Below are 18,653 nucleotides of genomic sequence, written 5' to 3'. Positions count from 1 at the left end.
CTGGGAGCTGAAGTCCAAAAACTTATTAAAGGGCACATAATTTGAGGAGTCTCTGAAGGGCCGTGACCTCACCAACATGGAGGCAGAAAGCCATAGCAACGGGGGCGGCGCTTCGTTCCCTTCCCATCATGGCGGCCAGGCGGCGCCGCTCACGTGACTTTCGGAGACCGCCCACTTTGGCGTCCTTCAGCGGAGGCGGCCAGGGCTGTCACATGACCGCCATTCCTGCCGGCGGAGGGCGAGAGGCTGGCTGCGCTGCTGGGCGCCTCTGGGAGAAGAATTGGGTGGGAGCCGGTAAGGCTGAGCTCCGGAGACCCGGGCCTTTGAGGGCTTTTAGGCTGGCAGCTCTCCTTCCCTACTTCCCCCTTATCAACCAATGAGCAAGCTTTATGCAAATGATATGTAGATTGATGCAAAGTAGGACTGAGGCTGCCTTTGAATGGACTGAATGCCAATGGATCTAAGGCTGATCTAATGACACATTGAAGACATCATCCACTTATATCATATATATATATATATAATTTAATATATACTACAATAATCTATGTGATTCTGGGATTTGTAGTTTACTTGGGGCCCCAGAACTCTCTGACAGTAAAAGGTTCTATGTCTTACCCAACTACAAATCCCAGAATTCCATAGCATGGAGCCATGGGCAGCTGAAGCGAAGCAGAGTATGTTTGAAGAGAGCGGGGTAGAAATGCAGTATATTTACTGTTAGTAAGTAATTAATTATTAAATTATATTAATGATTAGCATACAGTCATAAAGAGACTGTGGCAGGAAGCAGTAACAAAGCTGCCATTGCTGATCATTAGCTCACCGAGCTACAAATCCCAGAATTCCATAGCTTGGAGCCGCGGCTGTTAAAGCGGTGTCCATCCACATGGCATTTAAAGCCATGTCATACTGCATTATTTCTGCAGTGTGGATGCAGCCAAGGTCTTTGAATTCTGCCACCAAAAATGGCTTAAATAGCTTATAAAAACTATACAATCTTGAGCCCTGGTAGTTTAAAGCAAACTCCATTGAATCTGCAGTGCAAGTGCATGCTGGTGCTGCCACTTCTTTTGCTCAGGCTCAAAGGTGCTGCAAGGTCCCTTTTCATAATGAAATTCTATCTATAGACTAACAGGGCTGTGTCTCTGGATTCCATTTGCATCAGTTGATAGATGGAAATCCCATTCCTCCGTTCCCAAGAAATACAGTCATCTGCACTCTTCTATGTACTCTTTGTGAGTTGGTTGCCTTCAATCATAGAAGCATAGAATCACTAAGCTGGAAGAGACCTCAAGGGCCCTGATCCAGTCCAACCCCATTCTGCCATGCAGGAACTCTCAGTCAAAGCATCCCCATTGACAGATGGTCATCCAACCACTGTTTCAAGACCTCCACGGAGGGAGTCCTTTCCTTTCCAGCTTATGGCGACCCTAAGGCGAAACTGCCACAGGGTTTTCTTGGCAAGATTTGTTCAGGGGAGGATTGCCGTTGTCATCCTCCGAGGCTGAGAGAGTGTGACTTGCCCAAGATCACCCAGTGGACTTATATGGCTGAGCCGAGATTCTTCACAAGCGGTTTACCAAGCCTGCCTTTGCTCGGAACTGACAAGCATTAGCTTTGGTGCCCCTGCCATTGCCTCTGAGAGATTCTTCTCTGTTGTCACCTTCCACTAGTAGTTACAATGGGAAGAGTAGCCCTTATCAGATGAGTCTGGAACTGGGGGTCTTCAGCACTGGGTGGTTCGAATTCACGTTATTTCGCACAATACCATCATACCTGGGAGCCCCTCCGAATTGGCATGATTCAAATTGGCCAATACGCATTCGCGCGAAGTGCATTCAGTGCAGAATGTTTTGTCACACCGGTGCTCAACATGAGGATTGGCCGATTCGTATCGGCCCCCTCGCACATGCTCAGTGGTGCCCTGCATGGGTTGCGACCTTAAACGCTTCCGGGGTGAAAGGGGAGGTCACGTCATGACAGCCCGGTAAACAGCTGGAGAGCCAGCTCATGCACATTAACAATCGCGATACAACGTGCCCTCTCTACATTCCTCTCTGTTTCCTCTCTACATTCCTGCTTGGTTTTAACGTTACCATGACCTTCCCTTGCAACAAATTAGCAATGCCCGGTTGTACGTGTGTGTGTGTGAGTGTGTGAATATGTATTCTGGGGGGGGGGGGAGGACCAGTTCCAGCGGCTGTCAAAGAGGCTGGATGGCCATCTAAGTAAATGGGGATGCTTTTTTCCTCCTCCTCCTCCCGGCTTGGGAGCCAGCATAAGCTGCATCCCAAGAAGGGAACAGGCGCGGGGCCGCTAGAATCGCGGCGATCGCCGCCGTTCCAGCGGCCCCCGCGCCTCTTCCCTTCTTGGGATGCAGCCTATGCTGGCTCCCAAGCCGGGAGGAGGAGGAGGAGGCTGCCGGAACCACGATTCCAGCGGCCCCCCGCGCCTCTTCCCTTCTTGGGATGCAGCTTATGCTGGCTCCCAAGCCGGGAGGAGGAGGAGGAGGCCGCTGGAACCGCCCCCCCCCCCCCCGCTTCCCTGGAACCGGCAAGAGGAAAGACCCACCGGAAGTTAAAATTGGAATCTGGGGGTCTTGCGATGGAATTCAGGATTGGGTAGTCACACCAGAGCCATTCGCACTGAGATCGAACAGAGCCCCAATCCAGGATATTGCCAATCCCCTTATCAGCGCACTGGCCAACACGCTCCAAAAAGAGGAGCCAGTACGCATTCAGTTCGGCATCTCGCGCATTCACGTGAGTTCGGATTGGGCCATTCGAATGCTGGTATGATGGTATTGTGCGAAATTACGTGAATTCGAACCGCCCAGTGCTGAAGACCCCCAGTTCCAGACTCATCTGATAAGGGCTAGTGTTCATTGAACATACCCTTTTCTTTCGTCTTTGTTTAGGCATTTCTTTGGCAGCCTTTCAACATGAAATTGTCACAACACTGCCGGAAAGATTAAAAGCAATACAAAAAGAAACCACAATTAACAACTTAAAAAGAACTTGGATTAAAAAGGAATATGAGAGCTGATTAAAACATCCCCTTAAGAATCAGGGGTAGGAGTGGGAATGCCAGGGCTTTCAGTGGCCAAAGAAGCGGACTCTGTAGACTTCCCCACTTGTGGGGCCACCACTGCAAAGTACCTGTCCCTAGTAGCTGTCAGATTGATTTTTACCAGGGATAAACCTGCAATTGGGATCATAGATCTTACAGAGGTATGTTTGGTCACAAGAATTTCATGAGATAATTTAGCGCTTTATAGTTTGGAATGATCCCTTTACACAGAGCATTGTTGTTTTTGTTTCCCTCCAACTTTCTTTGTTTCGGCAGCCTGATTTACAGAGCAGCAAGGAAAACTTTCGGTTGCTGACAGAATAACATGATGATCTACAGCACACCTCTTAGACATAATGCTAAGAGAGCCTGATTTACCTTCTGTCCATCCTGATTTACCACTGCACCGTTCCAAAAATCTGTTCCCCCGTGTGTGGCTTGCCCTTGTATTGAGATAGGATGCAATCCATAAAAATGCAACAGCTTTAGATAAATGTGAAGAACGTACATCGCATAATGGAGCAACATAAAAATTAGATGGGGAGCAAAATGATTAAAAGGCCAGAGAAGATCAAAAAGAGTTTCAGATCATGTCTGAAATATTATTTATTTTATTTAATTTTTATCCCATCTTTCTCCCAAGTTGAGACCCAAGGCAGTTCATTATACACACACACACACATTAAAACGACACTTTAAAAACAATTAAAATAATCCCATTAAAACAATAAAAGTTTTGTTAAAAATACAAAATACAAAATTTAATACATACAGGTTTAAAACTAATCTAAACCAACCCCCATTCCCCAATTAAACTAGGACTATGTGATTTTAATAAGGTAGACAAGTGAAAGCGAATTGTTTATGGGAATCATTCTCCTGTGAAAAAGGCCCTCTCATGCTGCCACATTGGACTCTCCTTTTATGCTTCATTTCATCTTCCTTGCCAAATTGCGTTGTTTCTTTCCTACTTCTTTTGTCCACACGTTGCTTCCTTTCCCATTACTTTTACCTTGTCCCATTCAAGGATATGCTTGGATGATGCCATCTGACAAATCCACCTGGGATCCTCCGGTCTTCCAGTTTACCAACTGCTGGATTTTGAAGAACCATGAACTGCAAAGGTGAGGATTTGTGTTTGCTGACTCTGTTTCCCTTCCAGTTTTCCCTGGTGGGTGTGACATGCATACAGTGGCTGGATGGCACAACATGGCCTGACCCAGCCTTCCTTGGTGCCTTAATCCCACTCTCCAGCCTTGGCTTGCTGACTGGTGTAAATGGGAGTTATAGTCAAACACATTTGGAGAGCCTCTAGGCTGTGGTTGGCCAACCTGTTAGCATTATTTCCCCCACCTACATGTAAGACCTGCTGGAGACCTTCGGTTAATGGTTTCTTCATTTTTCAGGGAGGACCTCTGGGTGAGAGATGGGAAGATCCTAAACCCAGAGAAGCTGTTCTTTGATGAGAAGAAGCCTGCAGACATTCGCCTGGACTGCAGAGGCTGCATCATTGCACCTGGATTTATTGATGTACAAATCAATGGTGAGGCTTTGGAGTTGTTCTAGAATGGAGGAATCCTGAAAATCAACAGTCACTAATCTGGAGATAAGGAACATGCCTTCCCCTGTGGATTTTTGACTACAGCTCCCATCAGAACTGGCTATGCTGGCTACAGCTGGTGGGAGCTGCAATACAATAAAATCTGGAGAGCCATGTTCTCCATCCTTGATCCACGCAGTGCAGAAAATGCTGCATCATGCATTCTGCACACATAAACAGTAAGTTTTGTACTTCTAAAGAGATCTGTCAGGCAACCTAGGTTTTAAAGGAGTCAACGTCTTTGTGTCCTTTCGTTGCCTAGGAGGTTTTGGAGTGGATTTTTCCCTGGCCACGGATGATGTAGCAGCAGGACTCTCTCTGGTCGGACAGAAGATACTGTCCCATGGAGTGACTTCTTTCTGCCCAACCCTGGTGACCTCCCCACCATCTGTATACCATAAGGTAAGCAGACAGGGCCAAAAAGGTCAATGGCGAACAGAAGCAATCTACACCTACTAGTAAATCTTTGATTTGCAATATTTAGGCAGAGTTTCTTGACTCCCAGTTATTTAACTCCCAGAGTTGTTTGGGATAACAGCAACAAAAGTCTGCCCTAAATTTCATTGCTAATATGAAGAACGCTTGGGCTATTTTGGGGCATGTGCTTTGCTCAGTTCTGGTATTATTATTATTATTATTATTATTATTATTATTATTAAACTTTATTTCTATAGCGCTGTAATTATACACAGCGCTGTACAAAGTCGGTAAAATTAGGAGTAAATAAAAGCCTGCCCAAGGCGTACATTCTAAGATAATAACAATTAAAAGAGGAATAGATAAAATTACCATATAGAAAGGAAAAAACAGATTGAAAACATCAAATATCAAACAAATCACATCACATCAAATATTGTCAGACAGCCAGATGACAATCACAAATTCCCTGAGAACGCTTCCCTAAACAATATGGTTTTCAGCTCAGTCTTAAAGCTGGTTAGGGAAGTGATGAGCCGTGCATGCAGAGGAAGAAGGTTCCAGGAATGAGGGGCAGCAAGAGAGAAGGGACGGATCCGGGACGGGGCAGAGAAGATCCTGGGTTGAGAGAGGAGACTTTGGCTACCAGAGCGGAGAGTGCGAGTAGGGATGTAGGGAGAGAGAAGATCAGTTAAATAAAGAGGGGCCAGCCCATGCAGGGCTTTAAAGGTGGTACTCAAATAATGGAGCTCAGAATTCTGTGTCTGTTGCACCAGCCTTTGGTGGGTTATTTTAAAAACAAACAAACTAGATCCTGCAAAACTGAAGCTTCCCAGAGCCTTAGGAACATCACTAGGTTCTTTTGAGATCTACTGCTGTTTTTTGTTGTTTGTTGATGTCTGCCTTCAAGTCATTTCTGATGTATGGCAAACCTAAAGACTGAGAGAGTGTGATTGTCCAAGGTGGGTTTTCATGGCCGAGTGGGAATTCAAAACCTGGTCTCCAGAGTCATAGTCCACTCAAACCATTACACAAGCTACTTTGGTCAAGTCTGTAATATCTAACCTGAACAAGAATTAGCTATCCCTGCATAGCGACCTGCCTAAGTCTTCAGAAAACTTCAGTTATTTTTTCCTGACTGGGATTACAGAAACAGAGAGAGTTGGGAGGATTTCCTGCCAAGTACAAGGTACATCACCGTATCAAGCAGGTGGGTTGCATACATTGTGGCTCACGGTAGATCACAAATGGTGAAGATCTGTTGTTCAGTCTATATTGGGGGAAAGTCCATCTTTGGTTCATGTGGCTGTTGTTTGTCTTCCTAAATGAAGCTGTTTGTTTCCTGAAGCCTGTGAGAGAGGAAATGGCTGGATTCCAAACTGTCTTGCCTGGTACTGAGACCTTTCGATTCTGGCTGTGGCACTGCGGTCAGAGTGTGGACAAGTTGTTTGGATTACAACTCCTGCAGGCATGGCTGCTGACTGTGTTCCTGGGGGATTGTGAGAGTTGCGATCCAAACAAATATCTTTCCCCAACATTTGGAGGGTTGCAATTTATCCCTAGTTTAGAAAGATTACTGCTCCAAGCCACAAAGCCCCAGGCATTTGACCACTTGGTCAGGCTTGGTTGTTGAGGGAAAATAGCTCTTATGCCCCTTTGTTGAGTTCAAGACAGGTGATCCACAGTGGCCATGAGAGATTGTGTCAAGGGAGAGAACCCTCTGGACTAAGACTTTTGTGGTCCACAGTAGTCCTCTGTCTACTGGCCTGCAGAGGCTCCTGGGTGAGCTTCACCCCTCCAAAAAGGCTTATAGGGGGATGAGTCCATGCTGTCAGAGATAACAATGGGGATTCTTTTGCATGCCACTTACCCTTCTAACTGATTATGATTTAGTTGCAAAAACACTGAAATTAGACTTGAGATCATATGTCTCCTCAGCTGTGAACTGTCTGGATAGCTTGACTCTATGTCACTTGTAAAATCAAAATTATCCTTGTATGCCTTACAGTGGTATTGAACAAATGAATATGGCAAGCAAGCCAAAGGCCAGAAGTTGGCAAATGTGAAAATATTGCATTAGTCTTACTGCTGTATTAGACGTCCAGGAGACCTTGGAGGGCCGTTCCTATTTCTTAAAAGAAAACATTAAAACATTGATTATGAAATTTCCAACAACTTTTCTCCTCTTAGGTTCTGCCTCAGATCTGTGTAAAAAATGGAGGACCCCATGGAGCTGGTATCCTAGGTAAGAGGCCAACTTTTGTGTTGTGGCTGCTGTCTTGGTTGTCCTATCCATCATCCCTTCCCAGTGTTGACACTTGTCTTAGAGTAGAGGTGCAGAAACTTTTGGCTGTTTAGATGCTTTGACTACAAATCCCAGGATTCCTCACTATTGGACATGCTGGCTGGGGTTTGTGGGGTTGAAATCCAACATATGATCTGGAGGTAGGAAAAATGAAGATCTTTTTCTGTGAGTGTTTAAGGGCAGAATTTAGCCCCACAGCTCTGGCTTTATCATATTCAAGCCTATTTTCATGTATACTACTCCTGTATTTTCCAGCTGTCTTACATAACCAAGAAAGCAAGAGGGAGAAGAATGCTTAAGCACAGTGGAAGTGAAACTGTGCTTGTTTTATACTGAGAGTGATAATGCTGGTCACTTTGTCTTGCCCTGTGGCATGCTGGCCAAAAAGAATTGCCAACCTATTAGGCGCAGAGTAGCTGGGGGATGCCGAGGATCATAGATTTGGAAGAGGCCCTAAAAGCCACCAAGTCCAATCCCTGCTCAACGCAGGCTCTCCAGCTAAAGCATCCCTGGCAAGTAGCTATCCAGCCTCTTTTTGAAGAAGTCTGTAGAAAGAGACCCCACCACCTCTCCAGGCAGTTGGTTTCCTTGCCACTCATACTGTCAAGAAGTTCCTTCTAATGCCCAATTGAAATAAGGGACCATGGGAGCTATAGGCGGGTTACATACCGCCATTTGGGACATCCTCAGGACATCCCAGTTTTAAAAAGGGACGTCTCTTCTAGACGCTCAACTCCTGTTATGGACTCTGTCCGTAACAAATGGCGGCGGCTGTTCCACACGGCCGCCGCCATCTTGACGTAATGGACGCTCTGTGTCCGCACGTCGCGCCCCAGAAATGACACTGCGAGTGCGCGACTAGCGCCTCGCAGCATCTCTTCCAGGGAGCAAGAAGGTGCGCGATTTTCACGCTCCTTCTTGGCAGCGTCCGGGAACCACGTCGTTTGGCTGCTGCGGTTCCCAGACGCTGCAACCAGCGGCAGCGCGAGACGGCCCCTTTTGGGCCGTCAGTAACGCGCCTCTGTGTATAAAGTTTCACTGGGCCTCTGTGTTTCTCAGCATAGGAGGATGCCCTCTCAGCTATACAGTATGTGGCTGCAATTCTGCAACCAAGAGAAAAGAACAGACACCAGTTTGCTAGATCTCCAGCCCAAATGCTAGCATGGAAAGCAGAGGGAGACATCTGGAGATCCAGGAAAGTAGTGTTTGTTCTCTTGTCCCAGCTGCAGAATTGCAACCAGATGGTGCCCAAGCAATCCCTGCCCCGTCTTGGCCACTAAATGGTTGTAGGGGCACATTTTGGTACCTGGAAGCTCCCTTGCATGGCAGGGGCATTGTCTAAGAGATAGAAAATATCTACTTCCATATTGTCATTAACAGGAGTCCAAAGTTACTGGAGTGCCAAAGATTCCCCACCCATGTTGTACAACGTGTATATTTTTTTCTCTGCATTGGGATAGGGGTTCATCTGGAAGGCCCGTTCATTAGCAAAGAGAAGAGAGGCGCTCACCCTGAAGATTACCTTCGCACCTTTGAGACTGGGGCCTTCCAGGATTTGCTGGCCACCTATGGCTGCCTGGATGACGTGAAGATTGTCACCCTGGCACCTGAAATGAAGAGAAGCAGTGAGGTAATCCAGGAGCTTACCAAGCGGGGCATCTGTGTGTCACTAGGTAAGCGCTGCTCTTGGACTTTGGATGGGGGAGGCGTTGGGACTGGGAGGGACAGTTTTTGAAATCGTACTACTATGTTTGCTTTCCTTGATCAGAATACATGCTAAGTTTAAAAAATAATAATCTGGAAGTAGATCTGCAATTATATGATTTGCAATACATGTACATGCATTATAGTTCTAACTAGTAGGGTGTCCATTCAATTTTGGGAATATGTGTTGAAATGTTGCTTGGGGCGTGTGGGCTTGGAGTCCGCAGTCTCGCTCTTCATGGCAGGGACAAGCGAGGAGGGACAAAATGATGGCATATGCGGCCCCATGTGTGTGCCATTATTTTCAATGGGACTCAAATATTTGCGAGTTGCCATTTTTGTGGGGAGGGGGGGCTGCAATGGATCACCCATGAATTGAGAGGGGCTACTGTATTATGAATGTTTTTATGCCTTTTTCAACCAAAAAATTCACCTAGTATTGTCATATTATCATAAGAACAAGACACTCCCATCCCAGGTTTACCATATAAAAAACTCACAAAAGAGAAGAGGAATGAGAAGGAAAGAGATAATTAAGCAAAACCCTTTCTTAAAAATCCAGCAGCAGTTCTTAACATAGCTATTGGGAATGGGGGATGATCTTACAGTTCAGAGAGTTGTCTTAGGTTGGGGTACATTATTCCTAGTCTTCTATGTTTCCAGGTCACTCTATAGCTAACCTGTCTCAAGCTGAGGAAGCTGTTCATCATGGGGCTACCTTCATTACTCACCTCTTCAATGCCATGTTACCTGTGAGTAGTATATAAGCAAAAGCACCATGAGAATCTCTACAGATTTTTAAAGCACATTTCTGGCCCTTCTGAAAATATATGTACAATACTGTGAGGATTCTGGGAAGACAAGGAGAGGTGCTGCACAGCAGCCGTGGTCAAGAAGCAGCACCAGAGCTTTGCACTGATCAGTGTTTTAGATCTTATGAAACTAGAGAAGTCTATGAAGTATAATTTAGGATGCAGAATTCAATTTAAACATGATGCAAAAGGAACTGTGTAGTTCAGACTACACATAAGCTTTAAAGGTTTCACGTTTTAAATGAAAGGGAGGGACAATCATTTTGTTGGTTTTTGGCCATCCATCGTTGAAAATGCTCAGGGTAGCACCTAACAAAAAGACAGTGCATCAGATTGAAATCACAGTAAAAATAGCTGCAAAAGGGGAGAAGACAAATCACATTAATAAAAAACCTGAGTAGTTGGCTTGTATCTGTTCCAGAAAACCTGTGGTACCAGAATGATGTCACATTTTGCATCAAGTAACCCTATCCCCTAATTTTCCTAGTTTTCCTCATTTAACAACACATTTTATAACTAGGGTCCAAAACACACTGCAGAAATAATCTAGTTTGAGGCTGCTTTAACTCCCCTGGCTCAGTGCTAAGGAATTCTGAGAATTGTAGTTTATTGTGGCACCAAAGCTCTCCAACAGAGAAGGCTGGATGTCTCACAAAACTACAGTTCCCAGAATTCCTTATCACTGAGCCAGGGCAGTTAAAGCAGTCTCAAACTGGATTATTTCTGCTGTGTGTTTTGATCTTAGTTCAGCTTTCTCCAATGTACTGTGCTCTAGATTATAGGACCCATAAAATCTAGAGATGTAGGGTCAGTGGACTCACTTGTGGCAGATTGTGGGCATTGTAGTCCAACACATCTGGAGGGGAGAAGGTTAGGAAAGGCTGCCCTAGATCATGCACACATTCAGAGCTAGGAATCATTACTTTTTTGAATTATAATTCTCAGACTTCTCCAATCCCATGGATGCTGGGAGCTGTAGTTCAAAAAAGTAACATTTCCAAGTTCTGACCTTATTAATTGTATTCACCCTTGGTTGGTTGTTTTTGTTGTCTGTGCAGTTCCACCATCGAGATCCTGGGATTGTGGGGCTGCTCACTAGTGACCAGATTCCTCCTGGTCAGCAAGTGTTCTATGGGATGATATCGGATGGGATTCACACAAATCCTGCTGCTCTGAGAATTGCACACCGAGCTCACCCTAAAGGTTTGTTGACTTCTGGTGAGAAGAACTGAGGCTAGGCTTAGCACTAAGGCCTATGTCCCTGACACACTTATATGATCAGACTCAGATTTAACCCGAGCCAATTTTATCTCTGTAGGGCTGGTCCTGGTGACAGATGCCATCACAGCGATGGGGCTCGCTCCAGGCAGGCACACTTTGGGCCAACAGGTAGTCGAGATGGATGGGCTGAACAGCTATATTGCAGGTGAGTGCCCTGCTGCCTGGGTCTGGAGGAGAGAACCCAGCTGACTCTCTCATGTGCAGATGTGGAACGCTTTTGATGTACTACGCTGTTGAAATAACTTTACTTTACTTGCGCATTATTTTTATTGAAATGCTGAAAACGTTTTGAGACATGCCAATTCGTCTGCATATGCATGCATTTATGTATGTATGCATGTTTACTCGGAAGTCCCACAGGCAGTGCGTATTTCCACTTCCAGTTTACTGTATATACTCAACTATAAGTCAACCTCATTTATAAGTCAAGAGCAAGGTTTGGGGCCAAAATTATGGATTTTGCTATGACCCATGGATAAGTTGAGGGTAAAATTTAGGGGCATATAGCAAAGGATCAAAAGGATGAAGCAAAGTAAAACAATGTCAAAGAACTTACAAAATACCAGCAGACATAACTCTTTGTGTTTACTCTTAAGGCTGGATGGATCAGAGAGTAGAGGGGGTCAGTGCTTCCTGGACTGATTATACTCTTGCTTTTTACCAGAGAATGGTTCCTTCTTTTAAATAAGAGTTAAGATACAGTACTTAGACTGACCTGTGGATAAATCAACCCAGGTTCTTTTGGTCAATTTTTTGAGCCAGATTTATACATGAGTATATACAAGAATTATAATCTACAGTAGCTCTGATCTCAGCAGAGTTAACCTTTTGGACTACAATTCCCAGCATCCTTCAACCAGCATGATGCCTAGTTGGGGATCCTGTGTTGCATTGAGGTTGTCGTACTTTGGCTACATCATGAGAAGGCATGGCTCATTGGAAAAGGCAATAATGCTAGAAAAGGTAGAAGGAAGTAAAAAGAGAAGAAGACCACCACCCAGATGGATAGACTCAATCAGGGAAGTCACAGACCTGCATTTACAAGAACTAAGAAGAGCAGGAGAGGATAGAGGGTCTTGGAGATGTCTCATCCACATCATGAGTCGTCATGAGTCAAAGTCAACCTGAGGGCAGCTAACAGGAGGTCTTTTTGAGCCCTTTCTTTTTTCCTCTTTTCTTCTGCCCCACAGGGACCACAACTCTCAGCGGCAGCGTTGCAACCATGGACACATGTGTTCGACATTTCAGGAAAGCCACAGGTAAGGCTTCTCCACATATATGTTTGGCAGCTTAAGGAAAGCTTGCCCTTTTTCATAGGAAGCCAAAGTCTCCTTGGCATTTTGTTCTTACCTCCTGTAGGTGTGGCTGTTTCCTTAATAGGTCCAAGGCTACCGAGTTATAAAACCTCCCTTATCAATGCCTTGTTAGACTCTAACCTTTAAATTGCAAAGCACAACAGTTGATAATGTTACAGATGAACTGGTGTGTCTTGTGTTGAGGAGTGGCTGTAAGTCTGCCTTCCAATGCTGTGTGTCTCCCATTCAGACACTGAACAGGGTAAAATTTGCTTAGAGATACAGGAGACAAACTGTACTTTCTAGGCCTCATTTGCAGAGAAATCTGGTTGACCACTAAGATAAGCAGAAGACTGGACCAGATAGATTAATGTGTCCTGTTTTTCATTAGATATCAGTTGCAGTTTCAATTTTACCTTTTATTTTGTTAGCATGGCCATGAGAAGATTTGGGGAGCTAGATCCCTAAAAGTAACTTTTCCAAGCTCTGCAGTAAATCGGGTTGGATAACCCACAGCCCATAGGCTATATAAGCCCCCTGTAACAATGCTGGGGTGCTGGTCCAGCCATGACCCATTTCACACCAATTCAAGGATCTGTTAAAGTGAAATAAAGAATGAACAGATCTCTACGGAATCAGCAAACCTTACATAGCTAAGAGAGCAATAACTACTTATTTGAGAAACTCTACTTCATATGCCTATATACTTGACTGTATATATTATAAGTACATACATACCCATTATAAGATGGGTGTCAAAGCTCAGTAACACTCTTCATTATTCTTCCAAATATCTACCCCACTCGGCAACACTTGCTGACCCCATTTCCACTGCCATCTGAAATTGTGGTGGTTTTTCCCATGTACTTCTCTTTCTATCAGTTGAGGAAGTCAAATGGAGTAGATTGAGAATTTCATAGAAAGGAGGATTCTAGAAAGAAACTCATTTTATAGGAACCTCCTGACATTGTGATGCTCCATGAAACACATTATAAAGGGAATTTTTCTTCTTTACAGAATTACAGAATGAGACCAGTGTTCAGCAGTTGTTTTATCTATGGGCAGTATATCTTATTTCAAAGGCAAAATTGGAACTGCAGTGCTGACAATGAGTTGCATAGATAGTTTTAATGAAAAAGAGACCATCTCCTTCAGAAAAGGAGATTTAATAATCAGATGTTATTTGAATTCAGTAACCACTGTATAGGAATGAGCAAACCCAAGTTCCACCACTGTAAATAAATAAAAGATTATCTTCCAGGAATTTGCTTTGTTAGATACATTGCAAAAATTACATGAGGATCAGAAGAACTAAATGGCTTGGGCCCAGGGTACTTAGAGGACCGCCTCTCCCCGTACAATCCGCCCCGCACACTCAGATCAACTGGGCAGCAATTGTTAAGGGTTCCAGATGAGTTGCCACCACTAAGAGGGCCTTCTCCATCTCGGCCCCCAGCCTCTGGAACGCGCTGCCCTTTGAGCTCCGCTCAGCCGCCTCTCTTACCCAGTTCAGGAAGGGGTTAAAAACATTCTTGTTTGAGCAAGCTTACCCTTGACTCCCTGACCCCTAAAGTATTCTCTCCTCGCCCCCTTTGTCAGCATGTCAAGCTGGCACGAATTGTGGTGCTTATTGTTTTATTGTAAAAGGTTTTTAATGCTATGTTTTGATGTTTTTATATTGCTGTATTGTTGTATGTATGTTGGAAACCGCCTTTGTCTTATAAATGCAGTATATAAATAAACTTTTACTTACTTTACTTACTTACTCTTGTTATTCACGTCATCCTGATTCCTTCTCCCTTCTTTCTGATCAAAGGTATAACTCAGTGTTAGATGCATCTGTAGGGCACATCTGGGTTTCCAGACATGGGCCTAGTATATATTAAATCAGTCTTGTTTGATAAATGTTTATAGACCCTCTTTTTGGAAGTTAACTCCTAAACCTTTGAGTAGATTTGATAGGGAAAAAATCAGAAATAGTCAGCATGCTTTGGGACTCTCTGAAAGCGGTAATTTGCATGAAATGTGTAACAGATTTTGTTTTTAAAATATGAATTAATGATATCCAAACTACTAGCTGGATAAGATAATTGGTAGGAAATAAAGATCTGAGATCAAAGGTGCATAAACTACACTTGGATAATATAAAATCTCTGATTGCGAGAGCTAAACAAATTCTCTAAATTTTACAGTTGATGTTGTTATTGTGTGCCTTCAAGTCTTTTCCGACTTGTGGTGACTGTAAGGAGACCCTATCATGGGGATTTCTTGGCAAGGTTTGTTCAGCAGAGGTTTGCCATTGCCTTCCCTTGAGGTTGAGAGCATGTGATTTTACCAAGCTCACCCAGTGAGTTTCATGGCTGAGTCAGGAACTGAACCCTCATCTCCAAAATTGTAGTCCAGCACTCAAACCACAACGCCACAATGGATTTATAGTACACCAACCGAAAGCATTATGAATAGAGAAATTAAGTCTGAATAACCACTTTAAGGAAGAAAAGTATATACTGTATAATATATATATATATATATATATATATATATATATATATATATATATCTTGTATATATTAAAGATGGTGATCATGAAAAAGCTTTTGATTCCAAATTAATAATTTAAATTTACTCTTTAGGGCACCCCAATGAGACTGAAAGTGATTTTCCTAGTGAATAAAGCTGAATTTAAGGAAGAACAAAAGACCATCCCACAGTCTGGCAGAGTTTTTTGTTTTAGGACATTCTACTATCCTTTTCCTTGAAAGAGAGCTAGCAGAGAGAGCTGCTGCCGAAGTTCAGCAAAAGCTGTAATGGGGGCAGTAAATTCTGCAGCCACTGCACTGATAATAAAGAGAATTTTTCATGTTTTACATTTAATTTTCTTTTATTGTCAGGATGCTCTGTGGAAACAGCACTGGAGGCCGCTTCTCTCCATCCTGCTCAGCTCTTGAAAATTGAGGACAGAAAGGGTACCTTGGATTATGACAGTGATGCAGGTAAATGCGGCTCAGAGTGGGATTCACAGTGTTCCTAGGTGGTTTCCCATTCAGCCAGTGATCAGTCCCAAATCTGCTTAGCTTCAGCAGGACAATTGTACCTTCAGACCATACTTAGCTGTTGTACTGGAAACTTGATGCACATATCAACGTGAGGTTGATCCATCCATTCTAAAAGAGGAGGAAGCATAGTTCTGTGACAGAGACTATGCTTTCTAATCAAGGATCAGATGGCAGATGATAGGAAACACCTTTGTTTGAGACTTTGCAAAGTCACTGCTAGTCCTGGGCAGATAATAGTCTGATGTGGTGTAAGGCAGCTGATTTCAGCAGACATTCTGCTTTTCCCAAATATTAGAGGAAATTACAGGCTGTTAGGATCCTTGGCCCAAAGCATCCACTTCCTCGATAAGTGACATTATTTCCTGTTTTCCACAGATTTCTTGTTGCTGGACGACAGCCTCCACGTTCAAGCGACCTACATTGCAGGCCAGCAGGTCTGGAAAAAAGATGGCTTTGTTATCTGAAACAGGAACCAGGACAGGGAGCACTTAAAACCAGGAACAGAGAGGAGATTCTGCACATCTGCGGCACCTTTCTTCTAATGGCCTTTTGCCTTTCTCTTTTGTCTCTTCTGAACCCCGCAACCCTCCCTTTCCTTCCTCTCTTGCTCCTGAAGCATTCCTGGAAAAGGGATATGTAAACCCACTGGACCAACAGCAACAGTTGTTGCTTCTGTTCAAAAGCCACATCTTTCTCCAGTGAGCTTTGAGTTACCAATGAACTGTGGCAGAACAAACTGATTTTCTCACCTTGTCTTAGAAGGCTGAGATAGCTGAATGCTTGTTAACTGTCACAAGCACTGGCTTTGAGCCTTTCTGGCAGAACTAATGGAAACATCTTCCATTCACTGTGTGAATGCAAAGACCTAGGATGGCATTGGAAGAGGCAAATCTGCTAACATGGCATGCACCAGCCGTTTACTTCCCACAGTGCCTCGCTCTTGGACTTTTACTGTAATACCCCTCCGTGATGGAATGTCACTTTGTGAACCATCATTTGCCTCATCTCCGATTAAAGCCAGCTTGACGGGACAGGTATTCTGTGCTGTTCTCATTCTGTTTGTTTGTTAAATGTACATCCCAGCATTTCCACCACAAGTGAGAATGACTAACAATAACATAAGAGATAAAGTAGAAAATAACAATCCAAACATACAAGAAAACAAACCAAAAGTGAAAAAGGGGGCTCTGCAACCTTTTAAAAGGCAGTCTTATGAGGCTTTTTGCCTTCTCTTTTTTTTAGCTAGAAATGGCAATCTAGAAAGTTGGGTGGAGAGTCCCCCTGCTGCTGCGCATGACACACAATTGCAGATAAGTGAAATGCACATGGCCTGTTAATATATCTATGCAATGTTGGTTTGTTTTGCCCTTTGCTTGCAAGTTCATTTAAAGAATTCTCACTCTTTATACTGGTGGACTAACACTGAACTAGAGGCTATATGGCCAACATGGCTGTTTTCAACTTTCATCTGGTCTTTAATTAACACCAAAAAATGTTGTGGATCCTTTTTGTAGTGGGATTAAAAACATCACACAGGCATTAAGTACTTTCTGCTGTTTTATCCAGCAGAGGGCACTTGTGATTAATAAATATTCCACTTTCACTTCACATGTCTTTTTTGCTGGAAGACCTAAAACCTGGCCATGATGGAGGACTATCCCCAATGGAAAGTAGCAGTCGGGATATAGCACAGCTGCAATCTAATGTCAAGCCCCACAGAACTGAGATTTACACCACACTGGAGATACAAAGCAGCTTGACACCACTTTCTAGAGCTCAATGCTGTGGAATCCTAGGATTTGTAATTTGGTGGAGAGTCAGTATGGCATAGTGCTTTGAAGATCGGATTATGACTCTGGAGATCAGAGTTTGATTCCCTGCTCCAGCATTAAAAAAAACAAAAAACCCACGGGGTGATTTTGGGGGAAGCTACACTCTCTCAGCCTTAGAGGATGGCAATGGCAAAACCTGAAAATCCTGTGACAGGTTTGCCTTTTAGGTCGTCATAAGACAAAAATGATTTGGAGGTCAACAACAACAAGAGTTCTCTGACAGGGAAAGCTAAATAGTTCTCAAAACTACAAATCCCAGAATTCCATAATACTGAGTCATGGCAGTTAAAGCAATGTCAAAGTGCTTTATTTCTATAGTGCAGCAGCCGCCTCAGTGGGAATAAACAGCATAACCCATAAAGACTCCTTGCAAACGATCCTCCTAATATTTGGAATCTCTTTTCCTGTAGCTTGCATTATTATTATTATTATTATTAACCTTTATTTATAAAGCGCTGTAAATTTACACATTGCATCCATTGTTTCGGGTCCTACTCTCAGGAGCAGCAGAAAACAAGCCTGCTCCCTTCTCAATATGACATCCCTTCAAATACTTAAAGAGGGCTATCATATCACCTCTTAACCTTCTCTTGTCCAGGATAAACCCCAGCTCCCTAAGTCTCTCTTCAGCCATGTCCTCTGAGGAGCAACTTAGGGATCTGGGGATGTTTAGCTTGGAGAAGAGGTGACATGATAGCCCTGTTTAAGTATGGGAGAGGTATGGGAATAAGATTGTTGAGGGATCGGAGATGTTCACTCTTCTTGGCCTGAGACAAGGTTGGGTAAAGCATGGCCTGTGGGCCACATGGAGCCCCAAAGCTATATCTGCACCTCTCTAAATTCATTTTAAAAAGGATGTTGAGAATCTGGAGCACGTCCAAAGTGGGTGACCAAAATGGTGAAGGGTTTGGAAACCATGCCTTATAGGAGAGACTTAGGGAGCTGGGGATGTTTAGAAGGTTAAGAGGTGATATTATAGCTCTTTTTAAATACTTCCAGGGATGTCATATTGAGGACGGAGCAAGCTTGTTTTCTGCTGCTCCAGAGACTAGGACCCGGAACAATGGATGCAATATTCAGGAAAAGAGATTCCAGCTCAACATTAGGACTTCATGACAGTAAGGGCTGTCTGTTCGACAGTGGAACACACTCCCTTCACATGTAGTGGGGTCTCCTTCCTTAGAAGTTTTTAAACAGAGGCTGGATGGCCATCTGTCGGGGATGCTTTGATTGAGATTTCCTGCATGGCAGAATGGGGTTGGACTGGATGGCCCTTGTG

General features: G+C 43.9%; 1 protein-coding gene across 1 annotated transcript; it reads left to right on the top strand.

Annotated features, from left to right (window-relative positions):
• Nucleotides 1–215: 215 nt before the first annotated feature.
• On the top strand, nt 216–17,009 carry AMDHD2 (amidohydrolase domain containing 2). The gene is made up of 12 exons (XM_089476921.1): nt 216–294; nt 4,100–4,196; nt 4,479–4,615; nt 4,935–5,074; nt 7,280–7,334; nt 8,855–9,067; nt 9,762–9,850; nt 10,969–11,113; nt 11,229–11,336; nt 12,382–12,450; nt 15,378–15,479; nt 15,918–17,009. The coding sequence occupies exons 2-12, from the start codon at nt 4,111–4,113 to the stop codon at nt 16,004–16,006; spliced, it is 1,233 nt and encodes a 410-aa protein (XP_089333047.1). The 5' UTR covers nt 216–294; nt 4,100–4,110; the 3' UTR covers nt 16,007–17,009.
• The last annotated feature ends 1,644 nt before the right edge of the window (nt 17,010–18,653 follow it).

Source organism: Sceloporus occidentalis, unplaced genomic scaffold (assembly GCF_023333645.1).
Source record: "Sceloporus occidentalis isolate IW3139 unplaced genomic scaffold, rSceOcc1.0.p SCAF_10, whole genome shotgun sequence".
Lineage (NCBI taxonomy): Eukaryota > Metazoa > Chordata > Lepidosauria > Squamata > Phrynosomatidae > Sceloporus > Sceloporus occidentalis.
Note: the sequence above shows the minus strand (reverse complement) of the source record. Positions and strands in the feature narration are given on the sequence as shown.